The sequence below is a fragment of the Polyodon spathula genome, chromosome 3, assembly GCF_017654505.1.
Source record: "Polyodon spathula isolate WHYD16114869_AA chromosome 3, ASM1765450v1, whole genome shotgun sequence".
Classification (NCBI taxonomy): Eukaryota; Metazoa; Chordata; class Actinopteri; order Acipenseriformes; family Polyodontidae; genus Polyodon; species Polyodon spathula.
Window position 1 is genome coordinate 20,691,431 of NC_054536.1, and position 27,360 is coordinate 20,718,790.

Genomic DNA, 27,360 nt, shown 5'->3' on the forward strand with positions numbered 1-27,360 from the left:
CTCCATTTGTGAACTGGTCCTTGTTTCTTTTTTCAGGTTGAAAAAGTCCCTTAGGTCGGCATTGTCAATACCTTTTAGAATTCTGAATGCTTGAATTAGGTCACCGTGTAGTCTTCTTTTTTCATGACTGAATAGATTCAATTCTTTTAGCCTGTGTGCATATGACATGTCTTTTAAACCTGGAATAATTATGTTCGCTCTTCTTTGCACTCTTTCTAGAGCAACAAAATCATTTTTGTAGTGAGGTGATCAGAACTGAACACAATATTCACAATGAGGTCTTACTAATGCATTGTACAGTTTTAACATTACTTCCCTTGATTTAAATTCAACACTTTTCATAATATATCCAAGCATCTTGTTGGCCTTTTTATAGCTTCCCCACATTGTCTAGATGAAGACATTTCTGAGTCAACAAAAACTTCTAGGTCTTTTTCATAGATTCCTTCTCCAAGTTCAGTATCTCCATATGATATTTAAAATGCACATTTTTATTTCCTGCTTGCAGTACCTTATACTTTTGTAATATTGGAAAAACATTTTGGAATTGGTTTTAGCCCCGTTAGCAATGTTGATTTCTATTTCTCTCTTAGCCTTTATAACTTTCTTTTTGACTTGAGTTTGTAGTTCTGTGAACTATTTCTGTGTACTTTGTTTTTGGGCTCTTTTAAACGCTCTGTAAAGTGAATTTGTTCGCTGAATATTTTTTTTTAATTGATCTATTAAACCATTTTGGCAACTTAGTTTTACATTTAGATTTGTCTACTTTAGGGGTGTAATTGTTTTGCACCTCTAATACTACATTTTTGAAGACCAGCCATCCTTTTTCTGTGGATGTTTTCTCTATTTTACTCCAATCTACTTCTGTTAGTCTCTATTTCAGACCTTCATATTTTACTTTTCTAAAATTGTAAACCTTAGCTTTAGTCATTACTTTTGGGGTTTTAAAAAGCACTTCAAATTAAACCATGTTGTGGTCTGAGTTTGCCAGTGGTTTAATGACCTCTGTTTTAGTTATTCTGTCTTTGTTATTTGAAAAGACTAAATCAAGGCATGCCTCCCCTCTAGTTGGTGCCTTGACAAATTGTGTTAGGAAGCAATTATTTGTCATTTCCACCATTTTAATTTCGTCCATCGTGCTCCCCACCGGGTTTTCCCATTTTATGTGGGGGAAGTTGAAATCCCCCATTAGTATGGCTTCTCCTTTGCTACACGCATTTCTAATGTCATTGTATAACAGATTATTTTGCTCGCAGTCTGAATCTGGCGGTCTATAGCATGCTCCTATTATTATGCCCTTTTAATTTTTGTCCGTTATTCTGACCCATATTGATTTGGCTTTATTTTCTTTGTCTAGGTTTAACAACTGGGCTTCAAGACTGTTTCTTGTGTATAATGCCACCTCTCCACCTCTTCTGTCCCGCCTGTCTTTGCTATACAGTGTATACCCACAAATATTATATTCGTCCCCATCATTCTCAGACAACTAAGTTTCTGTAACACCTATCACATCATAGTTACCTGTTAGTGCAGTAGCTTCAAGTTCTAGAATTTTAAATGCAGTCCGCCCCATCTGTACAGATAATCGTTCTTGTAGAATGTGGTCGAATGATCAAGATAGGTGAAGCCTTCCAGTGTTCACCACGTCTTCAGCCAAGCGTTTAGATTAATTATTTCCAGCTGTCTATATGGTCCTTTGCATAGTGCCGGCAGTATCGCAGAAAATGCCACAGTTTTGGTCTTGTTTTTTTATTTTCTTCCTAGCTCTCTGAATTTGTTTTACAGGGATTTTGGTCCGTCTCTTCCAATGTTGTTTGTACCGATGTGGACGACTACTACCGGGTCATCTCCTGTTTGTTCTAGGAGCCTGTTCACATTGTCAGTGATGTGCATGACAGAGGCTTCTGGAAGGCAGCACACTGTTGTAGTAAGGGGGTCCAAACTACGAACTGAACTTGCTGTGTTTCTCAATATGGAGTCCTCAACAAACATGACCTTCATTAGTTCATTTTTTTTCAATTTTGTTGAATCAATAAGCCCTTTTTTAAAACATTCCCCACAATATATATTTTACTAAACAGTTATAAGTTTCTCCTGCACTATTGTTCACTAATTCTATATCTGATATACCCTATTTAATATTATGTTTTAAAACTATCTTTGTTATAAAGCAATTTATCAATATCTGCTATAAATCCACAATGCCTTCTAGTTTATTTTCACTCTTAAAAGGTTTGTCTGTGAAGTCAAAGTTAATTGGAGACAGTTTTGTGATATTGCAGAAACGTGTAAGTTACTGTAGTATTGCATTTTGCAGATTCTTTTACATACCATCATATTCAGCAGGTGAAGGTTTTCTTGAATTGCTTTTCTGCATAGCATTATTAATCTTTGTTAAATCCTTCACAGTTTAGCTTCATGAAATGATCTGCAATAGCATTTATATTTCCTACAATCAATGTATCTTATATGTCTAACTCTTAATTGGTCAGTTTGCCTGTTTCTTCTTTCCACCAGCCCTAAGGATAGTGGGTGGTATAGAATGTGAAATATTTTGTTCCACACTCAGGAGTTGTAAAAGCATGATTACATTACTGACAGGGAATTCCCGTGAAGTCAAACTTGGGCAGTAATCATGCTTTTCCCCTCTTCATTGGGAAAGCCCACCTATTAAAAAAAAAAAAAAAAAAAAAAAGAAAACTGAAGTATGTATTTTTGTTTCCTTTGCTAGTTTTAGGTAAAGGTCCTGCTAAATCTATTTGGGTCTTTTTGAGCCTCAGATATAAGCGTTTTCCTGGAACACTGATCCTGGAAATATGACTTATTTCCTTATGGAATAGTGAATAAAGAATAAGTAAAAAGGAAACAACTTTATGGTACAAAATCTATCAACGTTACATCAGTAGTGGAATGGGTTGTTTACAGTGGCTTGCGAAAGTATTGACTCCCCCTTGGCATTTTTCCTATTTTTTTGCCTTACAACCTGGAATTAAAAGGGATTTTTATTTGGATTTCATGTAATGGACATACACAAAATAGTCCAAATTGGTGAAGTGAAATGAAAAAAATAGCTTGTTTAAAAAAATTCTAAAAAATAAATAACGGAAAAGTGGTGCGTGCATATGTATTCACCCCCTTTGCTATTAAGCCTCTAAATAAGATCTGGTGCAACCAGTTACCTTCAGAAGTCACATAATTAGTTGAAGTCCAAACAAAGCCCACCTGTGTGCAATCTAAGTGTCACATGATCTGTCACATGATGTCAGTATATATACACCTGTTCTGAAAGGCCCCAGAGTCTGCAACACCACTAAGCAAGGGGCACCACCAAGCAAGCGGCACCATGAAGACCAAGGAGCTCTCCAAACAGGTCAGGGACAAAGTTGTGGAGAAGTACAGATCAGAGTTGGGTTATAAAAAAATATCCGAAACTTTGAACATCCCACGGAGCACCATTAAAGCCATTATTAAAAAATGGAAAGAATATGGCACCACAACAAACCTGGCAAGAGAGCGCCGCCCACCAAAACTCACGGACCAGGCAAGGAGGGCATTAATCAGAGAGGCAACAAAGAGACCAAAGATAACCCTGAAGGAGCTGCAAAGCTCCACAGCGGAGATTGGAGTCTGTCCATAGGATCACTTTAAGCCGTACATTCCACAGAGCTGGGCTTTATGGAAGAGTGGCCAGAAAAAAGCCATTTCTTAAAGAAAGAAATAAGCAAACTCATTTGGTGTTCGCCAAAAGGCATGAGGGAGACTCCCCAAACATATGGAAGAAGGTACTCTGGTCAGATGAGACTAAAATTGAGCCTTTTGGCCATCAAGGAAAACGCTATGTCTGGCACAAACCCAACACCTCTCATCACCCCGAGAACACCATCCCCACAGTGAAGCATGATGGTGGCAGCATCATGCTGTGGGGATGTTTTTCATTGGCAGGGACTGGGAAACTGGTCAGAATTGAAGGAATGATGGATGGCGCTAAATACAGGGACATTCTTGAGGGAAACCTGTTTCAGTCTTCCAGAGATTTGAGACTGGGACGGAGGTTCACCTTCCAACAGGACAATGACCCTAAGCATACTGCTAAAGCAACACTCGAGTGGTTTAAGGGGAAACATTTAAATGTCTTGGAATGGCCTAGTCAAAGCCCAGACCTCAATCCAATTGAGAATCTGTGGTATGACTTCAAGATTGCTGTACACCAGCGGAACCCATCCAACTTGAAGGAGATGGAGCAGTTTTGCCTTGAAGAATGGGCAAAAATCCCAGTGGCTAGATGTGCCAAGCTTATAGATACATACCCCAAGAGACTTGCAGCTGTGATTGCTGCAAAAGGTGGCTCTACAAAGTATTGACTTTGGGGGAGTGAATACTTATGCACGCTCAAGTTTTCTGGGGTTTTTTTGTCTTATTTCTTGTTTGTTTCACAATAAAAAATATTTTGCATCTTCAAAGTAGGCATGTTGTGTGAATCAAATGATACAAACCCCCAGAAAAACAATTTTAATTCCAGGTTGTAAGGCAACAAAATAGGAGAAATGCCAAGGGGGGTCAATACTTTCACAAGCCACTGTAGATCACAGAGTGCTTGTCTGTTGCTCAGAGATCCTGGGGTCTAGCAGTGTTTTGCAATAGTGTGAAATGACAGTAAACACAGAGGAAATAAGCCTATGTATGAGTAATCATGATCATTCTCCTGGGTTATCTAAAGGTTTACTTGGCTGCAGCTGTTTTGGTGCCTAAAGCTTGGCTGTGGTGCAGGGACAAGTCCACCAACAGTTAGTCCTTCCAATCAAATGATTCTTGTCTCAGCCTGTACTACTCTGCTGTTCTCAATATCACAGTCTTTTGTTACATTGAACCTCAACTACCACCACAGCGCTAATTCTCTTCCCTGAAGTACATTTTTAGTTGAACACCAGAAATTACTTTTTCAGAAAGTAAGATTTGAAACTAATTGCATAAATACATTTAAATAAATACACTAGAATGGGAGTTTTTACAGGGGAGTATGCAGCTAACTAGCTCAGGTGTATTTTAAATCAACTGAGTGATTTCTGGTAGAGCCGTGGTTGACAAGCTACATGTGAATGTGAAGATTGCAGGGTTTGATTCTTGGATTTTAACTTGGCATGTTAACACAGCCTGGCAGAGAGGATTGATCGAATGCTAAATTGAAAAATGATTGAGTATAAAAAGGGACCTGGGGCGAAGGGAACGGCAAGCTCGTAAGAGCCGAGCAACATTGAATCTCATTTTGCATAAAAGATGAATCTCAAAACAATAATTGTGTTAATATAGTAATTGTTACAGCTGTGTATAATGGTATTTAAAACAGGATTCATTCATCCGACTTTTTACACATCCACCCTTACTCTGGTCCCACGCAGTCGGGTTACTGTATTTTCTTGGTATGGCGATTGTCACCATGGTTGGTTGTAAGTGACAAAACATGCTTGAGCAGAACCGCAGCTCATGGATTTCGAAATGCATTATATGATAGAACTCAGGCCCGCACTCAGGATCCCAAAAAATAGGGAAAGTTCTTTTTTTTTTTTTTTGTTATGAGTACCATCACCTTTCAGTAAGAAACCTGAACACTCAGACAAACTGGTATGAAGCTGTGGTTATCACCACTGAGGGCATGAAGCCCCTCTGACCCGGGGCTCTATCACCTCTTTTGTGTGGGTGCGCCAAGAAAGTCTCAGAGTCAGTGTTTATATTTTAGGGCAGTTTTCATACTTTTATTATTTACAATGAAACAAAAACAAAAAACAACAAACAGAATCCTAGATCCCTTGTAGCACTAACATGCGTTTTACTTTATACAAACCTAAGGTAGGGAAGGCTAACTCCTTTTACTCTGTAAAACCAAACACACATCTTGCAAATACCTTTCTTTTGTCTTTTAAGTTTCTGTTCTTCAAAACCCACACCATACATCCAAACATTTTCCTGGTAGTGTCTACTGCTTTACAAACGTCTTCCATTCAGGCTGGGCCTACTGCCTTCACTGAGAAAAAATAAATAAATTCTGCCTACAGGCTCTCTTCATATACATCTGTGACTGCAGCTTAACTAACTGCAGCTCTCCAATTGTTTAAAAACTGGCGTCCATTTGACTCCTGACCTCCCATCCTGACCACTCACTATGGTCCTAACACCCCTCAGTTATGGTAGTGCAGGTACAACCCATCACAGTTACCATAGTAAAAGTATTAAGGGATGCTAACACGAACCATCGACATGTAGAGAATGCTGAGTTTTTTTATTGTACAAAAAAAAAAAAAAAAAAATGTTTCTTTTGTCGGTATAGTTCCGTTTGGAATTTTATACATCTGGTGGTTTTGGTAAAGGGAAAATCTTAACCGTTGCATCTCTAATAAGAATGGGATGCGCTGCACTGCCAGAAGTAATTTTGTCACACTACCAAGCACAGGGACATTTTAGAAAATTATCAAATGATTATTCTATTTTTTTTTTTTTTTAATTATATAAGAAAGATTTTTATTTTTACTTTTGAAATCTTTCAAAAAGTAGAAATAAAATAAGTCGATTGACTAAATCAAGTGCTCCTCTCACTACACATTCAAACCCCAACAGTTTAGGACTACAATACAGTACATGTGCTTATACATTGTACAGTCTACATCTACATGAAGTCATTTTTATTCCCACCATTAGTAAGAGTGTAATAGAGAAAATAAGTTCAAAGGGTTCCCAGGCAAACAAAGAATTCACTGCACATGGTAAAAATAATGTACAAATGAAAACATACAATCAAATTTCAATAGAGTTAATGTACATAAATAGTATGCAGCCCAGTAGCAAGGCATACAAAAAAACTGTAGTAATTAATAATAATAATAATAATAATAATAATAATAATAATAATAATAACTAGAACTGCCAGGCAGTTTTACGGCTCCCAAACCCCAGTATCAGTACCCGTCTAAGTTTAGTTCAGTTTAGTTTTTGTGTTTAGTTCTCAATGTGCCAAGTTTAAAATCAGCAACTTCAACTGTTCCACAGAAGAAGATTTTTAAAGTTTTTTTTTTCAAAAATGCGTCAGGCAGCCATCTTGTTTAACGCGAGTTTCTTAACAGTCAGTTGTATTGCTACAGTGTCAAGGATGATGTTTGTGAAGTTTTGAGTTAGTCAAGTAAACCATTTGTCAACTGAGGCAGTTTTAAATTTCAGATGTAAACATACACCTGGCGGCCATCTTGTTTTATAAAACATAACCATTTTGACATATTTGTTTTCCATTGTTACTGGGACAATAACTACCATGTTTGGAGTTTGTTGGTCAAACGGTGTTCAAATATCAGCAGTTTGCTGTTAAGGGCGCATTTTGATAAGATTTGTTGCAGCCATTTTGACATTAAAATTTATCGCAGAAACTTTTGCTTCGCAAACTTGATGCGGGTTTGGATGCTGATGATATATGCCAAGTGTCAAATCATCGCTTTACAGGTTTACAGGCTGTGAGTGGGTGTTGTGTCTGACATGGAACAAGGTGGTTCAGAACATGAAACCAAACAAATTTAAGAGTTTAATTCAATACTTATTTTATTTGTAATGAAATTAACATTAACAAAGAACCATGTGTATTTCCAGAGCTTTATTGGCAATATGGTACTGAAAAAACATTGAATGCTGACATGGGAACAGTCTGCGTAGTCCATTTAAATCATAGATGAAAGCATGTTATGCTGTTTCTGCACAATTTCAGATTAAAACTACTGCAATATAAAACTAAATACAGTAGAGTACACAGTAAGACATTTTAAAAGTAGCCTTCATAACAAGCAAAGAGAAATTATTTGGCATTTACGATAAACAGTGAATGAAGAGAAAGCATTTTTTTTTGGGAAAGCTTTAAAAGTTTATGGTAATCTGTTTCACAGAAAATGCATTCAACAAAAAATAACAGAAATTGACTGTTGACTGCAGCACTAAAGACTATTTAAAAATTAGTTGTTGTCAGTATGTGTTCTGAAGCGTGGTGGTTTATATTCCTTTGCTGCTAATTTCATTGTGCCCAATGCATACCTGCCAACTTTTGAAAATACATAATCAGGAGGGTTTTTTTTTATAATAAATAAGCAAAGCGCAGAATATTTAATCACACAGCAACTTTCTGATTTAAATTAGAAACTCTAAACGTATTGTTATAACTTATATAATCTTTTTAATAATATAATATAATAATAATAATAATAATAATAATAATAATCTTTTATTTTTATATAGCGCTTTTCATAGTGGACCAACATCACAAAACGCTTTACAAGATACAAGACTAGGGTGTGTGAACTATGCATCAGCTGCAGAGCCACTTACAAGAACGTCTCACCGGAAAGACGGAGCACAAGGAGGTTAAGTGACTTGCTCAGGGTCACACAATGAGTCAGTGGCTGAGCTGGGATTCGATGTATTAATAGAATTTGTTGTGTAATAGAAAATAAAAAAGGACTTTCGTTAATATCTCTGAGTAACACGAAGCCCGAAGTCCAAGTCTGATTCCGAGTCTTACAGGCAGCCGTCAGAAACTTGAAAAATGCACTTTCAGTTCCTGCAAGTCTCAGGATATATATATACTTATAATATATATATATATATGCATATATTATATATATATATATATTATATATATATATATACACTGTGAACAAAAATGTTTTAATTGTTCTAATTGTTCCATACCCTCTAGTTCGAGATCTAGTCCTCGAGAATGCTCTTGACTTGTCAGTCCAAACTAGCACGTGCCTCCTGAATGTTACAAGGAGTAATTTTCTGATTTTAAAATCTGTAGAATTTTCTCAATTTAACAAACATATATATATATATATATATATATATATATATATATATATATATATATATATATATATATATATATATATATATATATATATATGTGTGTGTGTGTGTGTGTGTGTGTGTGTGCAGTACAGTCAATGGGGCTGGTAATAGTTAAAACGGTTATTTTGTCAAGTTGTTTCAATGGCATGAGGAAGACTGTTCAGTGCTTGTCAGGTTTGCCAATGGAAGATCTACCACCTGGACGGCCACCCCCTCGCCCCCTAGTTCCATTGACGCCTCTCTTCACTCGTGCCTCCTGAAAATACAAGGAGACCCATTAAAAGACATAAAAGCTGTAGACTTAAAAGAGTTAAATGTTTGCTATATATGTGTGTGTGTGTATGTGTGTGTGTGTGTGTGTGTGTGTGTGTGCAGTACAGTCAATGGGGCTGGTAATAGTTAAAAAGGTTATTTTGTCAAGTTGTTTCAATGGCATGAGGAAGACTGTTCAGTGCAATTACTCATGGTCTCTCTAGTGATGCTCAAAGCAAGTTCCAAGCCCTTTAAAGTATAACAATTCAGTATTGGAGCAACAGAGCCTAGAACCACTCATAATAACTGCAATATCATAAGAGAATAACGGAAATATTTTGTTTAATAACATTTAATAACCACTTTACTAATATAATAAATACTCTTCATGTTGTGTTAACGATTAGATTGTATAAACAGTAGTAACCTATTTAAAAACAAATACAAATGCATTCAGCAAAATTAGTTTTACTCAGATTCTATGACTTCTGAAGTAAATAGGTCCTATAGACAGACAGGTGGACTGAAAGACACACCTCTTGCTTGTCAGGGATGCTTGTGTCACAGGTCACTGCAATGTTGGCAACACCTGAGGATTCCTTCAGAACAGAAACTAATGCTGAACACTTTAACAGCAGCTACAAAGGGTGAAAAACACAAAACAAATCAATATGAAGTTTACATCCCATAATAGCAGTGAGTTTATGAAACGTAGGGCTGAATTCAATAAAAAAAAAAATACAAACACACACACCCACACACACACATTATTGTAATTATTCCCTGTTCTAAGGCAACATTTAGAGTGATTTATGAGTTTTAAATGAAAAACTCAGCAATTGCAAAACAAATTATTGGGATTAATCATTGTATTGTACTTTATGTCAAGATTTGATTAAACAGTGCCACAGAAGGGGATGCCTTCCAGTCCATATTTACCATTCATATATATGAATGATAAATATGGACTGGAGAGGAGGCATATAGTGGGAAACTATGGCCCCCGATGGAAGAACTATAGTTACCTATAGGGAACTATAATGCCCAAAGCCGGAGGTAACTACAGTTCTTCCCAAGGGACCTTTAGTTTCCCACTATATGCCAAGGTCTGCAGTCCACATATGTTTCATGAATCAGTCCAGAAAGTAATGCTTTTGAAGTCCATAGCACAGAGTTATTAAAGTTTTTTTTTTGACATAGAGCTGTCTGTCTGACGTTCTCACTGCAGCACAGAATTCATGGAGGAGTCTGTTGAGTTTGTGAACATTGGATTTACTTACATAGTCAAGTTGGATTTGTATGAATTTTAGGAAGTCAGAAAACACTGAAATTAAGGTTTTTATGATGATTTTAGTGTTTGCAGCATTTTTGTTTTGTAGTATTTTTTGTAATTAATTATCTGTTGCTCGCCATTTTGCTTTGTTGTGTAAAGAGGAAGGACGTTTAGTGTGATGACGTTATTTGAGGGAGTTTGTAGTAAAAAAAAAAAAAAAAAAAAACTATTGACCATAAACAGCATCACGAAAGTAAAAATAGATAGGTTTCAGTGAGTTACAGGAAATTAATTTAATCTAGGGTTTCTGTGACATCATAAATTACGCGACCAAAGGTCCAGTAATTTATAAACTGTCACAGAAACCCGAGATGGAATTGTTTTCCTGTAACTCACTGAAGAGGCCCATTTATTATTTTTTATAATACATTGATAGCCTTGTGATGCTAATATTAAAGAACACAAGGTTCAGAAATACAGCTGTTTTTTTTTTTTTTTTTTTAAGTAGTGCTTCAATGTTGTAGAGATGTTCTATGTCATTATCCATTAGTGTTTCAGCTTTATTTGGATGATTGCTTACCTTATTTTAATTTCCCATCAACATTTTGTTGATCACTAATGAACATTTCTGTACTGTGGGGATTGTTGAGTGACTGAAAACTATACATTTTGTGTTTGAATTGAAAGTGATGGTCTCGATGAGTTGAATGGGTCAAAGTTCCAGTATATTTTCCTCTTGAGGAATTATCACTTTTTGACATCAATACTCTGGTATTATGCCTTTTTCTTCAAATGGCTCAGGATGCAAATATACCCTTCATCCATATATATATATATATATATATATATATATATATATATATATATATATAGATAGATAGATAGATAGATAGAGAGAGAGAGAGAGAGAGAGAGAGAGAGACTACATTTGCATTTTAAAAAAAGGCATAATAGCACAGTAGTGACTTAAAAATGGGATTTTCGTCTCTAAGATTATACTTGACCTTTGACCCATTTTGACCTCTGTGCACCCCGAGATCACGTTCAAACACAAAATGTGTTATTTTCAATTGCTTGACAACACCCACAATTGGTGGTTTTTAGGCATTTCTAACAAATCTGTCTCTGTGAACATTTACAATCACCCTCCACCAAACATCAAAGCAAGCAAGCAAACCAAATAATCTTCTACTTTGACAGCAAAAAAAAGAGAAAAGCATACCCAATTGAAACACATTTTCCTTAAAAATACGTTATTTTTTGCAGTTCATTAGCTACCCAGCTTAATTCACCGTTACTGAATTATCAAAAAGAAAATTATATTTAAGATTGTTGATATTGACTTAATTTATGTTATTATTATTCATTAAATTCAGTTGCAATTTGAACTTTAACACCCATTTATTGTCTTTTTTATTACAGATACTAATATCCATGTATTATAAAAAAAATATTAGATGGGCTTCACTGACAAATGGTTTCATATGTTATGACGTCATATAAACCCTAGATGGAATTATTTTCTTATAACTCACTGAAGCCTATTATTATTATTCTCTCTCTCTCTCTCTCTCTCTCTCTCTCTCTCTCTATATAATATAGATATATTAATATATATATATAGATAGATAGATAAAGATAATATATAGATACTATAATATCACTATATATATATAATTATATATATATATATTAACAGTTTGCACCAGTTTGCACCCATCCTTCCTCATCAGGCTACACAGTACTCACTCCGTTCTCCATGAAGGTGCAATTAGGCTTTTTGTAGTTCTCTGATTTTAGGCAGACTGTCTCCTGAAGGTTGAACTTCAGCTTGTAATGCTCACTGGATCCATCCTCTACGGTTCTCTAAGGAAGAATAAATGTTTACAATTTGTTTTTACTCTTTGAATGTTATTTAGTCTTGGTTAACATACAATGTTATATTTTGATCTGCTGTCTGAAGATTGAGTGAATGCAATTCAGTTTTTTTTTCTCATGTTCTCCATGTTTATCCCATTACTTATATGCACTCAATACACATTTACCTATTTTATATTAATTCTATAACAAATCAAATTGTACCCTCATGGCCAGGTTGTCACCAATGCACAAATACATTCTGGCTCTAGTTTTAGTTTTCACTGAGGAAGGAAATGGGACCAGGCTTGAATACACTCATGTGGGTATTTACTCATTATTGTTGAATTAAACTCTACATCGCTTAAATATTCCTCAATAACACACAAAACACCAAAAATAAAAATAAAAGCTAATTAAAAAAAACATGCATAATTAATTTTTTGGCCGAGGTCGCTATACCCTGTTTACACTTGCCACTTTTAGAACGGCTTTAAGGAGCCTTAGGACATTGTATTGTTGGTATTGTGAACTCAACGACACCAAGGAAATCGCTGCAACATTAACTTAAATGTAAAATAGACTGCATAATATAGGCTACTCGGGAATGGGTAAAAGCATTTAACCTGCTCTGATCATCAGGCATCAATCAATTCCTCCTTGCCAGCTTAGAAACAAGAACAAGTTTCATAGCACTTATCATTTATTATTATTATTATTATTATTATTATTATTATTATTATTATAAATCTTACTCACCAGGCTCTGCAGCAGACTTGCTTGTTTGAATCCGTTGTCATGCTCAGAAGCCCTGTTGTAGAACTCTATGGCAGCAGAGAGGGCATCCGCCGAGGTCAAAGCTATTTCTGCCTGGGCTACTAAAAGCAGGGATGCCAGTCCGACCAGCAACATAGTTTTCAAGTAGCTCTTCATACTGTCAGTGAATCATTAACTGAGCTGAGACTGTGGATCTAGCCCCGGAGAAACTGCATTTTATACTATAGTGACCGAATTCCCAAGGTTGAGCAACTGGCTAACGGGAAAGCTTGCAGAAGAATGTTATTTACTTTAAGTAACTCATTACAAGCTCTTTTGCGGGAAGGTTGGGCAGATTTCTAGCAAAAATTCATATGCGCACCTTGAAGGGTTATGAAGAAAGCTTTGTTTTACCCAAGCTGTGAAGTTTTTTTAAAATTATTAAATCATAATAAATAAAGAACACTTACATATCTTATATTGTACATGTAGTAATATATTGATATCCTAAATAATGCATAATCAATGTAACAGATTGGGTTACTGTATAATGTTATGGTTTAATATTTTATACATTGATGTGTTGAGTACTACACCATTGAATTAGGGGCATTTTATTTTTTAATTATCATCACTTTCTGAAAGTGTACAAACTGTTCGTGAGCGGGGTGTCAAATATAATTACAATTCTATTTTTGATATCACTAATTTTGTCAAATAATTTACATAAAAATGTATTGATATAAAAAATGCTACCCGGGTCCTGTAAAATGTGAAACCCCGTACCTGGATCATACCCGCGTTGACCCACCACAGAACGTGGGTCGACACACTTTGACCCAGTGTGACGACACAAAATGCATGATGGCCGTTCGAGAGGCGACGCAATAACAAACAGCCACACCTGCATGAAGGTTTCACTTCCGCAAGGAGTATTTCTGTTTGTTTAGTCATATTTTTGTTAATTGAGACACAAAATCAGCGCTTGTTTTGAAAAACGCATTTCACGTATCACTGACTTTTTTTTACACATCATGTATCTGATATATCGCAGTAGGACACCACAGTATTTTACTGAGGAAGCACACAGTGGTGATCAATATACTATATCATTTGTAGCCTTGATTGTAATGTATTAAAACAAATATTCAGCTTTAAATGTGAGTTATATGTTCAAAATATAAACTTCAGCAATGCCTGTCTGTGACGAAGTGCCCGCCCCTGTGTATATTTTCTGTTATGTTGTGTGTTTAATGTTGGTGAATAGTCATTGGTACACGGGATATAAATGGGTCTGTGTAACACGAGTGTTTAAAATGTATATTTGTATTTAGGCATGAGGATTGCACAGCACTTCACGTGCAAGTAAAAAGTAATAATATGTGAGCACGGGGAATTGCACTTTATTAATTCACGTGCAGTTGTACTGAGACTCCAATTGAATGATTGATTAGCAGTCGAGTCTTGGTACAGCTCCATAAAAACAACATGTTTTCACCCACTCACGGTTGGGTGCTTGGTGAGTGGAGAACGGGAGAGAGAGTAGGTGAGTTAAAATATCAATTGCTATTGCGTGCTGGTGGGACCAGCACGATACTTGTATTTATCTGCTCACCGTGTTTGTTAGTGTGTCTGTCTGTGCACCGTGTTTGGTTAAGTATAGTCTGTTTTTGTTTATGTCTATTTGTTTTGGCGTAAAGTGCTGTGTCCTGTTTTTCTGTCTGTTTAAACTGTTTTATTTTACAATAAACGGGCGCAAGCAAGCGCCATCATCATTTCATTTTATCCTTACTGTTTTTTGTGTTGTTACCAATGTTTATTTTCTGTTCTGTTTATTTATTAAATGCTGAGAGAAAACATTCGCTCAACTCAACCAAACTCTAACTCTCCGTTTATTTCCTGCTTCTGGTCTGACGACACAACAGCAACAAAAATAAATAAATAAAAATAAAACACGGAAGGCTGGGACTAGAGAGATGGCTGCCAGGACCTGGAGGAGTTCCTCGGTTGTCTGGAGGACAAGGGCTGGTGCCTTGCCTGTGGGGAGTTCGGGCACCTGGTGGTGCGCTGCCCCTACCAGGAAGGAGAGGAGGAACTGGTGCAGGAGAGGAAGATGAGGAGGTGGCAGAGAAGGGGAAAGGGGAAGAGGAAGGCAGAGGTCCCACCGCTATCTCCAGAGCCGCATCAGTCCCCTGCAAGTGAGGGAGAGCCGCACCAGTCCCCTGCAAGTGAGGGAGAGCCGCACCAGTCCCCTGTAACAAGGGTAGACTACACGTCGCTCCCATCTCCACCGCAAGGAGACTACATGCCTCCGCCACCTCCACCGGCAGGTGCAGAGCAGCAGGAGCTGCCTCTGCCTCCGCCACCTCCACCGGCATGTGCAGAGCAGCAGGAGCTGTCCCTGCCTCCTGCACCAGCAGAGGGTGAATGCCTGCTGCGTCCCTGTCCACCAGCAGAGGGTGAACCAGCAGAGGGTGAATGCCTGCTACGTCCCTGTCCACCAGCAGAGGGTGAATGCCTGCTGGGTCCCCGTCCACCAGCAGAGGGTGAATGCCTGCTGGGTCCCTGTCCACCAGCAGAGGGTGAATGCCTGCTGGTATCCCTGTCCCCACCAGCAGAGGGCGAATGCCTGCTGGTATCACTTCCCCCACCAGCAGAGGGTGAACACCTGCTGGGTCCCTGTCCATCAGCACAGGATGAATGCCTGCTGGTATCACTTTCCCCACCAGCAGAAGATGAATGCCTGCTGGTATCACTTCCCCCACCCTCACGAGGAGAGGAGCTGGAGCTGCCTCTGCCTCCATCACCATCAGGGGGAGAGGAGCAGGAGCTGCTTCTCCCTGTACAAGAAAGAGTACCAGGACTTGATGCTGGCATTCCTCAGCAGTCACTACATAGTCTGCTGAGGGGAGCACGGGGGAAAATGGCCCGGCCGCAGCGGCTATGAAGAGGGCCAGCACATCAACTTGTCCTGACTCCCTGCCTCGCTTCGCCCAAGGATGCCTGCCTCGCTTCGCCCAAGGATGCCTGCCACGCTTCACCCAAGGATGCCTGCCTCGCTTCGCCCAAGGATGCCTGCCAAGATTCGCCCAAGGATGCCTGCCACTCTTCGCCCAAGTATATTTGTATATTTTCTGTTATGTTGTGTGTTTAATGTTGGTGTATAGTCATTGGTACACGGGATATAAACGGGTCTGTGTAACACGAGTGTTTAAAATGTATATTTGTATTTAGGCACAAGGATTGCACAGCACTTCATGTGCAAGTAAAAAGTAATAATATGTGAGCACAGGGAATTACACTTTAGTCACGTGCAGTTGTACCGAGACTCCAATTGAATGATTGATTAGCAGTCAAGTCTTGGTACAGCTGCATAAAAACAACATGTTTTCACCCACTCGCGGTTGGGTGTTCGGGGAGTGGAGAACAGGAGAGTAGGAGAGTTAAAATATCAATTGCTATCGCATGCTGGTGGGACCAGCACGATACTTGTATTTATCTGCTCACCGTGTTTGCTAGTGTGTCTGTCCGTGCACCGTGTTTTGTTAAGTATAGACCGTTTTTGTTTATGTCTATTTGTTTTGGTGTAAAATGCCGTGTCCTGTTTTTCTGTCTGTTTAAACTGTTTTATTTTACAATAAACGGGCGCAAGCAAGCACCATCATCATTTCATTTCATCTGTCCTCTTTTTTGTATTGTTACCAATGTTTATTTTCTGTTCTGTTTATTAACAGAAACCAAACTCCACCTCTCTGTTTATTTCATGCTTCTGGTCTGACGCCACCCACTCCGGCCGTCTTTGTGACACTATCATACAAAATGGTGACCTTGACTCTACTGTATCAAAAACTGTTCTTACCCATTAAGATATCCTTTACTATGAAAAATGTAAACTTCATTAGAAATTGTGACCCATTTTCTTTGCGATTAAACTGGTAGAGTCTAAAACAAAGTAACAAACTTTTGTTTTTATAGTATATTAATAAATCACTCAAACTATTCTCTAAATTATGCATTTTCTGGACATTTATGGTACCTGCTCATTTCAATTACTGAAATCCTCATTAGTATTCTACATGTGTACCTTTAAATTAAGGGGCTTTATTAACGTATTGTCAACACATTTACAAAAAAAATAAAATAAAAATCTTTGGCTAAGTTTTTGCTACTCACTATATCTTAGCAATGTCTATACTTCAGCTAGTGTGCTGTCCTGTTACACGACTATAATGTTCCTGTCTTAAAGCTTGCAATAATGTCAGACAGGAATCATCTAATTTACCGACTCAAAAAAACAAAATCCTATCGAAAGCCAAGGTAAATGTCAACAGAGATAAGCAGGAACTTGCACTTAGGGTTTCTGTGTGCAATAGGTTACATGTTTCATTGATGTGTTAACAGCAGATGTTTTGTGACTCATGTTAAAAACAAATGAACTGGAACATTTCATAATACAATTTACAGTAATTGGTTGTTTTCAAATGATAAGACATTTCAATGATAGACATTTTTCAATGCCAAATAAAATGGCTGGACTGCCAAAGTTTTATTGTAACACAAATACAATATCAGAAGTTGTATTAAATGACAGCTTTACCAACGATCAAGGCTTAAATTGCCATAATGGATTAAACCACTGTCAAAGTCACTGCAGTGCTTCAGTAATTTTATTTCCTTTATATATATATATATATATATATATACTATATATATATGAACGTGAACAAAATTCATTTAGGTTTTTTAGTTTTTGTAAGCCAAAATAAAATATATTTTGCAAATACGATGAAATTAAAATATAACATTTTCTTTTCTTTTTTTTTTTTTTTAAAGGAAAAAAGTCTGAATTGAAGTTACAATACAATACCAGTATATTGAAATAAACTTTATATTGAATTTAATTCAGGGGCTTTTAAGTATTCTAGATTCGTAATGTTCATGCTTCAAACTACTAAACCCAGAATTAGACTTAGTTTCTATTACAGTATGTAATTACCAAAGTAACAGGAGCAGTCACAATGGTGTTTTTTCTGTAGCTTCTTTAATTTTCTGCAGCAGGTCTTCGGGTCGCGGAGATAGTGAATCTGGGTCTAGTTTTTTAAATTCCTCATTACTGAGCACACACTCTAGCACCTGGGCCACCTTGTTTAAATCAAAGACTGCGTGGTGAGGACCCAGGGTGGACAGATCATGAGGGTGCTGGATCCTGCTTGAACCAGTATCACCTCCGAACGACTGCAGGAAAGAGATGCGATTCTTGGAGATGATGTTCAAGAACATGTAGAACTCCTTGTAATCAATGCCGGTGCAAGACTTCATCATAATCTGTGATTCACAAAAATAAAGTATTTGAAATACAATTTTGCTTTTTAGTAAGTCCATAACACTTCATACGACAATACCTGCATGTTCAGTTCACCACATCAATCATACATTGGTCACTATTAAAAAAATGAATTAGGACCAATATACAACAGCTACAGTAGGCCTATACAATAAAAAAATTAGCAAGACAAAATATAATTTTAGATCTTGGGCTATATGGTTTCACTGTTTGTAATCGATAAAATATTAAAAGGGGTACAGTCAGAAAATTTTAGAGTAACAATAGATTAACCTGTTTTTTTTTTTTTTTTTTTTTTCCAAAGCCTTCCCAAGACAGTGACACTATTTGATGTTTATTATGGTATATTTCTGTTTGATACATACCATAATAAATATCACTATCCAAGCTTGGTGGCACCTTACCTGACAGTGTTGGTGCCAGTTGTCCATTGAATCTCTCCACTCACTAATCTCACTCTGTACTGCAGCCAGTTCCCTCTGCAGGTATTGCCACATAGTGTCCACGTTACAGCTGTTAACCCAGTTATGGTTAATAGATATAGTATCCTCCTAAACAATAATCAAAAAGCAGTATCAGAAGGTTTTTCCCGCTTAAACAGTTCAAACAGTTCCTTATTAGTACGTGATTTCGGCTGAAAAGTGCGTCCGGTGTTCCGGAAAAGTTTGGCCCATTTCCATGGAAAATGCAAAACTCATAGTTACGTCAAGCACAATATCCATCAATACTACCTACTATGCCTCTGAGAGAATTACGTTTCCATAGGCATCTTTCTTATGGACACTGTGACAGGAAATGGCTAAGTGGAGACGTCAGGCCAGAATGAGGAAGCACACAGGTACTGCACGTTGCGTCTTTTGCACTGCCGTTTATTTTACTACAAAAATAAATAAAATATTTTTTAAAACATAAACACTGCTCACAGAGCAAAAATAAAGCAAATCACAAACACAGAAATACAAATACAGGTCAGGCTGGGCGATCGCCTTCACTGTTCCTATATCTTTCTTTTTAAGTTTAGCTTTCTCCTCTCGCTCTCATACTCTCCTCTGTACACCCACCCGGAACCGAGAGCGTAACAGGCTTTTTATACCGTGGCCGAGGGGTTTAACTAGCTAGTAATTATTCTATTACCCCTCGGCCACAATCTGCACGTGTTTATTTAATTACTCCAGGGCAGAGGACTAGCTGCTCCCTCGCCTCTGCCAGAACACACTTAAACAAAAACAATAACACGTGGCGCTTTGCCGTCATATATAAATAAATACAATAAATAAATCATAATACAAACACAAAATAACACGACACAGGCGTGGAGGGAGAGACCCCGTTCTAAAAATAAACAACACAATACATTTAAGCAGGGCTTTCCTACTGCCCTGCTACAGACACACTGTTTAAAATTGGCCAGGACTGGGTCTAGCTCCACTGGGGAAATCTGACAAATTTGCTGTGTATCGCCAATGGTAGCTATTGTTTAATGATTTGAAAGTCTGTGAAGGGCTTCCATGCTATGGTCCTTGTTGGATTTTTTTGTCCTCATTTGACAATACTATACATCTTTGAAAGCACACTCTGATTGGCTGGTGACATTCTAAAAAGAGGGGGATCACCGGCTGCTGCCTCATCACACAAACTTAACACATCAGTCCACACTAAAATTCGATCAATCTACAGTGCAACCACTACGAATGGGACAGAAACAGTAAAGGCTACAGCTCAACTGTTTTAAGTGCCAAATATATATACACATATTTTTTTTATTATTGCTCCTGTATTGCGTCGATGATGCGCAAGACTGATTGAAAGTAAACGGTCAAATTTCTCTTTACAGTAGTTTCTCCACCACATTGCTAGCAACAGTATTATGTTATTCTTTCTAAATTAACTACTTTCTCAACCGGACTGAGGCAGTTTCACACACTGAGAAAATAAAATAAAATATTTATATGATTTAAATCACACTCATAAAGGGTGACGCCTGATTCATTTGGTCTAGACTGTTTAGTGGCCAAGAACAACAACCTAGACATGTGGATAGTGAACCGCATTTGAACACCCTGTCTGTGTGGCTTTCTGATCAGCACTTCATCGAAACCGACTTAACACATTACCATTTGAATGAGTGAATGAAAGCCGTATGATTGAGTGAAGGACACAAATATTAAAGAAAAAGGAAAATCTAAATTGAGTTTGCCAAGTGCAAGTGGCAAGACTGAATGTAGAGAAGTACTACCCCTAAACCGCAATGCTGTTACACCTTGCTATATACACGTCACGTGAAATCATATACAGTGTACCCATGATTTGGTAATTACCAGATTATAAACCTGGTGGTGCCACCCACTGGGCACAAAGATGACCTCCCCTGCCTCCTGTATGATCTCCAGGGGCTGGCAGCTCTTGTCGTATCTGGGGAACTGCCTCTTGTCTTGGAGGATGGATTCTGTGACATCATAAACCAAGTTTCCGTGGCAGTCTCTTAGGTTATCCTCCTGGCCGGGGGGGTATAGTAGCCACTTCTTTCTCCCACAAACGTTGGCTGACCAGCTGTATGAGTGGAAGACATCAGCATGGAAGGGAGTCCTGTATTTATTAATATACGAGCAGAGATAGCGTGAGATTAAATTCCAGTTCTCTCTTTTTTTATTGGTATAGACAGCATGAAGAATACCAGGTTTGTGAGAATAATAATAATAAAAAATATTTTAAGTAATAAATTACAACGCTCCTTGGATATAACGTTCCTACAGCATGTCCCCCAAGTCCCTATACTAGTGATTCATGCAACAGTTCAACTGTAAATACAGTACTGATGTTCTTCAAACTGTAAACAACTTCCCAGTCTAACTTCCATTTCTGTCTCTCCCTTTTGACACAGTATTTTCATCCAGAAAATGTGACAGCAACTTTAATAGTTCACAGGTGGAGGCCAATGGTAAGGTAACTGTGTCCTCGTTAGGGCAATTTCTTTCATCGGTGCAAACTGGGAGCTTCCAGGGGTTGAATACTTATGCAAGCAAGATATTTCAGTTTTTTATTTTTCTTAAAAATATTTCCCAACATAAAACCAATGTCACCTTACAATAATTGATTCTGAGTTTTAGTGTTTTAAAATAAAATATCAAACAGAATGGAATTTCAGTGTACCATTTGTAATTCAGTAATATGAGAGAATTGGTCAGGGGTCTGAATACTTTTGCAAGGCACTGTAAACACACACACACACACACACACACAGTAAATAATTCCAGTAAATCTTACCCAATATACTGTAGCGAGCACGGCAGTAACAGACGCACACACCAAACCTCTTTAATAGAATGCTTTTTTTTTTTATTGGCAGCTAACAGCTAGCACCATCCACACACTCTCACACACACATACAGAGCAATCAATTCCCAACCCCAACAAGCAGGCATTGCAGATTTAACGTAACATGAAACTGTACAACAATTAACTAACAAGACAGGAACACTTTTCCCTAAAACATTTACCAATTCCAGCATCATCTGTACTTTATTTGCATGCCAGCCCCCCTTCCACTGCAACAGTTCTCCCACCATATCTGGGTCCTGGAACAACCAGTGATGCCATGCAGTCCTGTTCTATGATTATAATTGGAGTGTGGGGCGGTGAAAGTGCTGCAGTTGGCACTGTCACTAATGCACCGTCATCTGCCAGGTCCTGCCCCTCGGCGTCCAATGAGCCTGCCTCTTCTGCTGACGGCGCGAGGTGGCCTCAGCGTGACAGCTCCCTCCTCCTTCCTTCTTCCGACCTGGGGCCAGTCGCAGTTGGTTCCAGCCAACACACATTGTTTCCCCAGCCAAGCCCAGGGTAGCTCTCACTTTTGCAAGGAGGTCCAGGCCCAGGAGGCAATGATCAAGTATCTCCGCCAGCTAGAACTCCTGCTGTATTGTGCAGTTCTTAAACTGGACCACCAAGCACTGTTGGCCCAAGCATGGATGCGATTGGGCCAGTGACAGCGAGGAGGCAAACCTGGGTTGGTGCCCAGTCTTCCAGATGTCTGCCACAGCTTTGAGGGAAGGATTCCAGGTCGCAAGATGGAAATGGAAGAACCAGTATCAACCAGGACTTTACAGTGGACTCCACTGAGAAGGCAAGGTGCTACCCTGGCCGATACGGCCCACCATCGCCTCCGGGTCACTCTCAATGTTTTGGAGGGGGGAGAGAAGCAAGGTGGTAGAGCAGTAGTCCCCCGCCGGCTGGACACCTTGATGCTGACAGTATTGGGCGGTTGCATCAGGTGTGCAGGTAACCAGGACTCCAGCAGCATCTCTCCCCTCTCTCTGGCACAGTCTGCCTGACAGCTGTGGCACCCTCATCTCTGTCGCTGTTGTCCTTTACCATCACCGCACAGGCCATCTTGGGTGCCCGGTTTTGCTTCTCTCTCTCTGATCGTTTAACCCAAATGAAGGAGAGAAGGATTGAGAAAGGAGCTCTCAGTGTGTGTAAAGGAATACGTGTTGTGCGTTATTGTGTTTGTCCTGTTAACTGTCTGTTCTTCACCTCCAGACAGTTAAAGCACACCTTACTTTACGGTCACCAGACCTGGATTACAAATAAAATCACTTTTTCACTGGATATCGTTGTCTGCCTGTCACTCCTGCATTGCATCACCTCTACACCTGTTCCCCTTCACCAGCCACTTTGCCACACGTGGTGTCAGAACCGGGACAACAGCACCTCCAAGCGTCAGACCAGGGATACTGCGGGTGGAAAATTCATAAAAAAAACAAAACAAAAACAACAACAAAAAAAAATAAAGACATGGAAGGCTGGAGCTGGAGAGATGGCTGCCAGGATCTGGAGGACCTCCACGGTGGTCTAGAGGGCCAAGGCTGGTGCCTTACCTGTGGGGAGTTCGGGCACCCGGTGGTGCGCTGCCCCTACCAAGAGGGAGAGGAGGAACTGGCCCAGGAGAGGAAGGTGAGGAGGAAGCAGAGAAGGGGAAAGGGGAAGAGGAAGGCACAGTGTCCACCGCCCAAGTCTCCACCAGCAGATGAAGAATGCCTGTTGGTTTTGCCTCCAGAGCCAGAGGAAGAGAAGCTGGTGCTGCCGTCTCCAGCGCCAGAGGGAGAGGTCCCACCGCTGTCTCCAGAGGAGGAGGGAGAGCCGCACCAGTCCCCTGCAAGTGAGGGAGAGCCGCACCAGTCCCCTGTAACAAGCGTAGACTACACGCTGCTCCCACCTCCGCCACATCCACCGGCAGGAGCAGAGCAGCAGGAGCTGCGTCTGCCTCCGTCACCTCCACCGGCAGGAGCAGAGCAGCAGGAGCTGCCTCTGCCTCCGCCACCTCCACCAGCAGAGGGTGAAAGCCTGCTGGGTCCCCGTCCACCAGCAGAGGGTGAATGTCTGCTGTGTCCCTTTCCACCAGCAGAGGATGAATGTCTGCTGGTATCACTTCCCCCACCAGCAGAGGATGAATGCCTGCTGGTATCACTTCCCCCACCAGCAGAGGATGAATGCCTGCTGGTATCACTTCCCCCACCATCACGAGGAAAGAAACAAGGACCAGGAATAGATGCTGGCGTTCCTCAGCAGCCCTTGCATAGGCTGCTGAGGGAAGCACGGGGAAGAACCGCCCGGCCGCAGTGGATGAGAAGAGAGCCAACGCCCGCATCCCAGCTTGCCCTGACTCCCTGCCTCGCTTTGCCCAAGGATGTCTGCCTCGCTTCGCCCAAGGATGCCTGCCTCGCTTCACCCAAGAATGCCTGCCTGGCATCGCCTGGGGTTGCCTGTTGCTCCGCATCGCCTGGGGTTGCCTGTTGCTCCGCATCGCCTGGGGTTGCCAGCCGCTCCGCATCGCCTGGGGTTGCAGTCAACTCTGCTTGGCCACAGGGGTCAGTGTGGCCGGAGCCCCACCAGAGGGAGCTGCCGGATATGAAAAAGGGGGGAGAGGTCAGAAGACCACCTTCCCCCACAGCAGTTTTGCTGCCAGAGATCTTGGGGGAGGTCTGGAGACCACCAACCCCAGCAGCTTTTCCGCTGCTGGACTTGCCCCGGCTGAAGGAGTCAGTCTGGGAGCTGTCAGCACATCTGCTGACAGCCGTACCATTGGCAGCATTTCCGCTGCCAGTGGTACAGCGGGAGGAGAGATTTGCCCCACTGTCAGCACGTTTGCTGACAGCATGGCCAGTAGCAGCCTTGCTACTGGCAACATTGCTGCCCATCAACCCCTTAAAGTCCCTGTTCTTGGCCCAGGACTTTGAGCGAGACTTTGGGGATTTTAAGGGGGGAGGTGGCCATTGAGGCCATGTGTGCTTTGCACAAGGGGGGGGGGGGGGGGGGGGGGGGGGGGGGGGTGTATATGTGGCAAAGTGCCCGCCCCTGTGTGTATTATATGTCGTGTGTTAATGTTGGTGTATAGTCATTGGTACACGGGAAATAAACGGGTCTGTGTAACACAAGTGTTTAAAATCTATATTTATATTTAGGCATGAGGATTGCACAGCACTTCACGTGCAAGTAAAAAGCAATAACATGTCAGCACGGGGAATTGCACTTTATTAATTCATGTGCAGTTGTACCGCGACTCCAACTGAATGACTGATTAGCAGTCGAGTCTCGGTACAGCTGCATAAAAGCAGCATGTTTTCACATACTCGGGGGTTGTGTGTTCGGTGAGTGGAGAAAGGGATTGGAGACAGGGGTAATTTTGATAATTGTAAGAAAAATAGAAGCTCACCATGTTTGTCTGTGTAGTCCGTTTTGTTTGTCTATTTATTTTGGCTAAAGTGCAGTGTTTTTGTCTGTTGCAGCCTTTTTATTTCCTGTCTGCTCACTTATTAAATGCTGAGCGAGACCATTCGCTCAGTTCCACCAAACTCCACTTCTCTGTTGCTTATCTCCTGGCTCTGGTCTGACGCCACCCACTCTGGCCGTCTTTGTGACACTCCCATATGGTATTTATAATCTTTTATTGCCTGCAAGCAGTACCTTACACTTTTCTCTATTAAATGTCACTTGCCATGTGTCTGCCCAGTTTTGAATCTTGTCTAGATCATTTTGGATGACCTTTGCTGCTGCATCACTGTTTGCTGCTCCTCCTATTTTTGTAAAATCTGCAAATTTAACATGTTTGCTTACTATACCAATATCTAAGTCATTAATGTACATTAGGAATAGCAGAGGACTTAATACTGATCCCTGTGGCACACCACTGGTTACCTCGCTCCATTTTGAGGTTTCTCCTCTAATCGGTACTTTCTGTTTTCTACATACTAACCACTCCATAATCCATGTGCATGTATTAGACTAGACAATAACAGTTCAATAGTACAATTAAAATAAAGGGAGTTGTGAAAATAGTGCTGATGTGTGAAACCAGTTGGGAAGGATTTTTTCACTTCTCCTTTTTCTGCAACATAGACTTAAGTGAAAGACCTACCAGGAGCCTTTAGGTCCCATGTAGACAAATCGATAATCATCAACCTCAATGGCATCCCAATATTCATTCAGCCAGTCAGATGTGAAAAACACAGGAGTGCTGTAAGCATTGTGTTTTGGGAACTCCCTGTATGAAAAAGACAGACGATTATTCTCCTTTTGAGCCAAGGACATGGTCTTTAGCAGAGTGGGTGTGATGCAGGAGTTTGTTAACACATGCTTTACCTGTGTAGGTGCCAGTCCTTCAGGTACAAACAACCCTTGGGAGACGAATGCCCGTTCTGGATGTAATCTTTCCAATAAGCAATGTATTCCTTAAAAGGGATAATCTTCTTTGGATTGGCATTGTACTCCTTCGCATTGCAGTTTGCCACAGGAACTAATGCATCTCCTAATATATACATATAAAGACACACATTATGTTTAAAAGAACTGTGATACAGTCTGTATGTTTTGTGTTCAATTTGGATAGGTTTGTGTCTTGTTGCCTGACAAATTATTCAGCACCAGGTAATCGCACTGGGTGGATGGCTTGCTCCCTGGAAATTTACCCATCAGTGGTTGAATGCCAACCTGGCCACCACAAATTCCTGACCTTAGCTTTAACAATGGCAGTCATCATAGTGACCGGTGAGGCACAGTAGAAGATCAATGCTACAGTATTACTTACTGTATTTTGCCTCAGCCATGCACTGTGTGCACGACGTGTTTGAGCACTCTTAGGGAGGAAACTCCAATGAATGTTAAACTGCAGTTTATATAACACTGCTACAAAATAATGTCTTACCAAAATCCTGGAGCAATCGTTGAAAATTTGGTTTTCCTTCTTGTGTGACCCAGCGCTTCCTACTGTTCCAGTCCTCCGTGTAGCGTCCCGAAAACACACATGGGTAATTTGGAAGCACATATTTTTCAAAAAACTTGGAATAACTGAAATCTTTTTTCTCTATATAGTTAATAAGATTAGAGGAACATAATTTCTCATAGCATGGTCTGTGGTTCTTGACAAGACTGCAGCACGTTTGAAAAGTCTCTCTGTCCATGTCACATGTACATCTGTTTTGTAGTTAAGCAGCAGTGAATGAAAATCTACAGGTTTAACATTGAAATACAGTACCTTGTTAGGTGTTTATTTCTCTCCGCTCTTATGATTGTTCTATTAATGCTACCAAATGCACAATACCACTATGTGACGTAATCAAAAATTATATTTACGTTTAATGTTATTTAAGTTTTTCATTTTCATGCATACCTGAAAATGTTGGCAGAATACGTCGCACTCTGACGTTTATTCTTAGCACACATCACATGAAGTCTGCTGTTGCATCAACTTTATTTTTACTGCCCGTTTGAACACTTGCCATAAAATAAAAATAGTAAAAAAAAAAAAATAAAAAATACTAGGACGCTAGTTTAGACGGACTTGCTCCAAAACACGTTGTAGACACTCTTTAAATGTGTTGTACATTTTAAATAAATTAACTATAATAAGCTAATACTATATTTGTTTTTTTATAGTTTTTATTATTCATACACAGTACAGTGCTTAGGAAGGCGCACGTCACCTTCCACAATATGTGGGGGACACAAATTA

The 27,360-nt window shown here is 39.8% G+C and overlaps 2 protein-coding genes across 3 annotated transcripts; both read right to left on the reverse strand.

Annotated features, from left to right (window-relative positions):
• Positions 1-8,930: 8,930 nt before the first annotated feature.
• Positions 8,931-13,231, reverse strand: LOC121312836 (cathelicidin-1-like). Its single transcript, XM_041244653.1, has 4 exons — positions 13,016-13,231; positions 12,149-12,265; positions 9,663-9,764; positions 8,931-9,130 (listed from the first exon to the last, which is right to left on the reverse strand). The coding sequence occupies exons 1-4, from the start codon at positions 13,187-13,189 to the stop codon at positions 9,035-9,037; spliced, it is 489 nt and encodes a 162-aa protein (XP_041100587.1). The 5' UTR covers positions 13,190-13,231; the 3' UTR covers positions 8,931-9,034.
• A 4,615-nt stretch (positions 13,232-17,846) lies between these two features.
• On the reverse strand, positions 17,847-27,108 carry jmjd4 (jumonji domain containing 4). Of its 2 annotated transcripts, XM_041244654.1 has the most exons (7): positions 27,019-27,108; positions 26,554-26,855; positions 25,992-26,157; positions 25,768-25,893; positions 20,675-20,942; positions 18,761-18,907; positions 17,847-18,337 (listed from the first exon to the last, which is right to left on the reverse strand). In XM_041244654.1, exons 2-7 carry the CDS (start codon positions 26,807-26,809, stop codon positions 18,026-18,028), a joined length of 1,275 nt encoding a protein of 424 aa, XP_041100588.1. In that variant the 5' UTR covers positions 26,810-26,855; positions 27,019-27,108; the 3' UTR covers positions 17,847-18,025. The 2 variants fall into 2 exon arrangements, with proteins under 2 accessions (XP_041100588.1, XP_041100589.1); XM_041244655.1 differs by having other exon boundaries at positions 20,675-20,906; positions 26,554-27,108.
• Positions 27,109-27,360: the final 252 nt, after the last annotated feature.

Bases quoted from the DNA above. Each gene is read 5' to 3' on its own strand.
- LOC121312836 (XM_041244653.1), bottom strand. From the start codon at position 13,189: ATGAAGAGCTACTTGAAAACTATGTTGCTGGTCGGACTGGCATCCCTG. The intron at 12,266-13,015 runs GTGAGTAAGATT...ATTCTTCCTTAG, and splicing joins CAAGTCTGCTGCAGAGCCTG to AGAACCGTAGAGGATGGATC. The intron at 9,131-9,662 runs GTGTGTCTTTCA...TTGTATTTTCAG, and splicing joins GCATCCCTGACAAGCAAGAG to GAGGCACGAGTGAAGAGAGG.
- jmjd4 (XM_041244654.1), bottom strand. From the start codon at position 26,809: ATGGACAGAGAGACTTTTCAAACGTGCTGCAGTCTTGTCAAGAACCAC. The intron at 26,158-26,553 runs GTAAGACATTAT...TGTATATATTAG, and splicing joins ACGATTGCTCCAGGATTTTG to GAGATGCATTAGTTCCTGTG. The intron at 18,908-20,674 runs GTAATTACCAAA...ATTATTGTTTAG, and splicing joins ACCACCAGGTTTATAATCTG to GAGGATACTATATCTATTAA.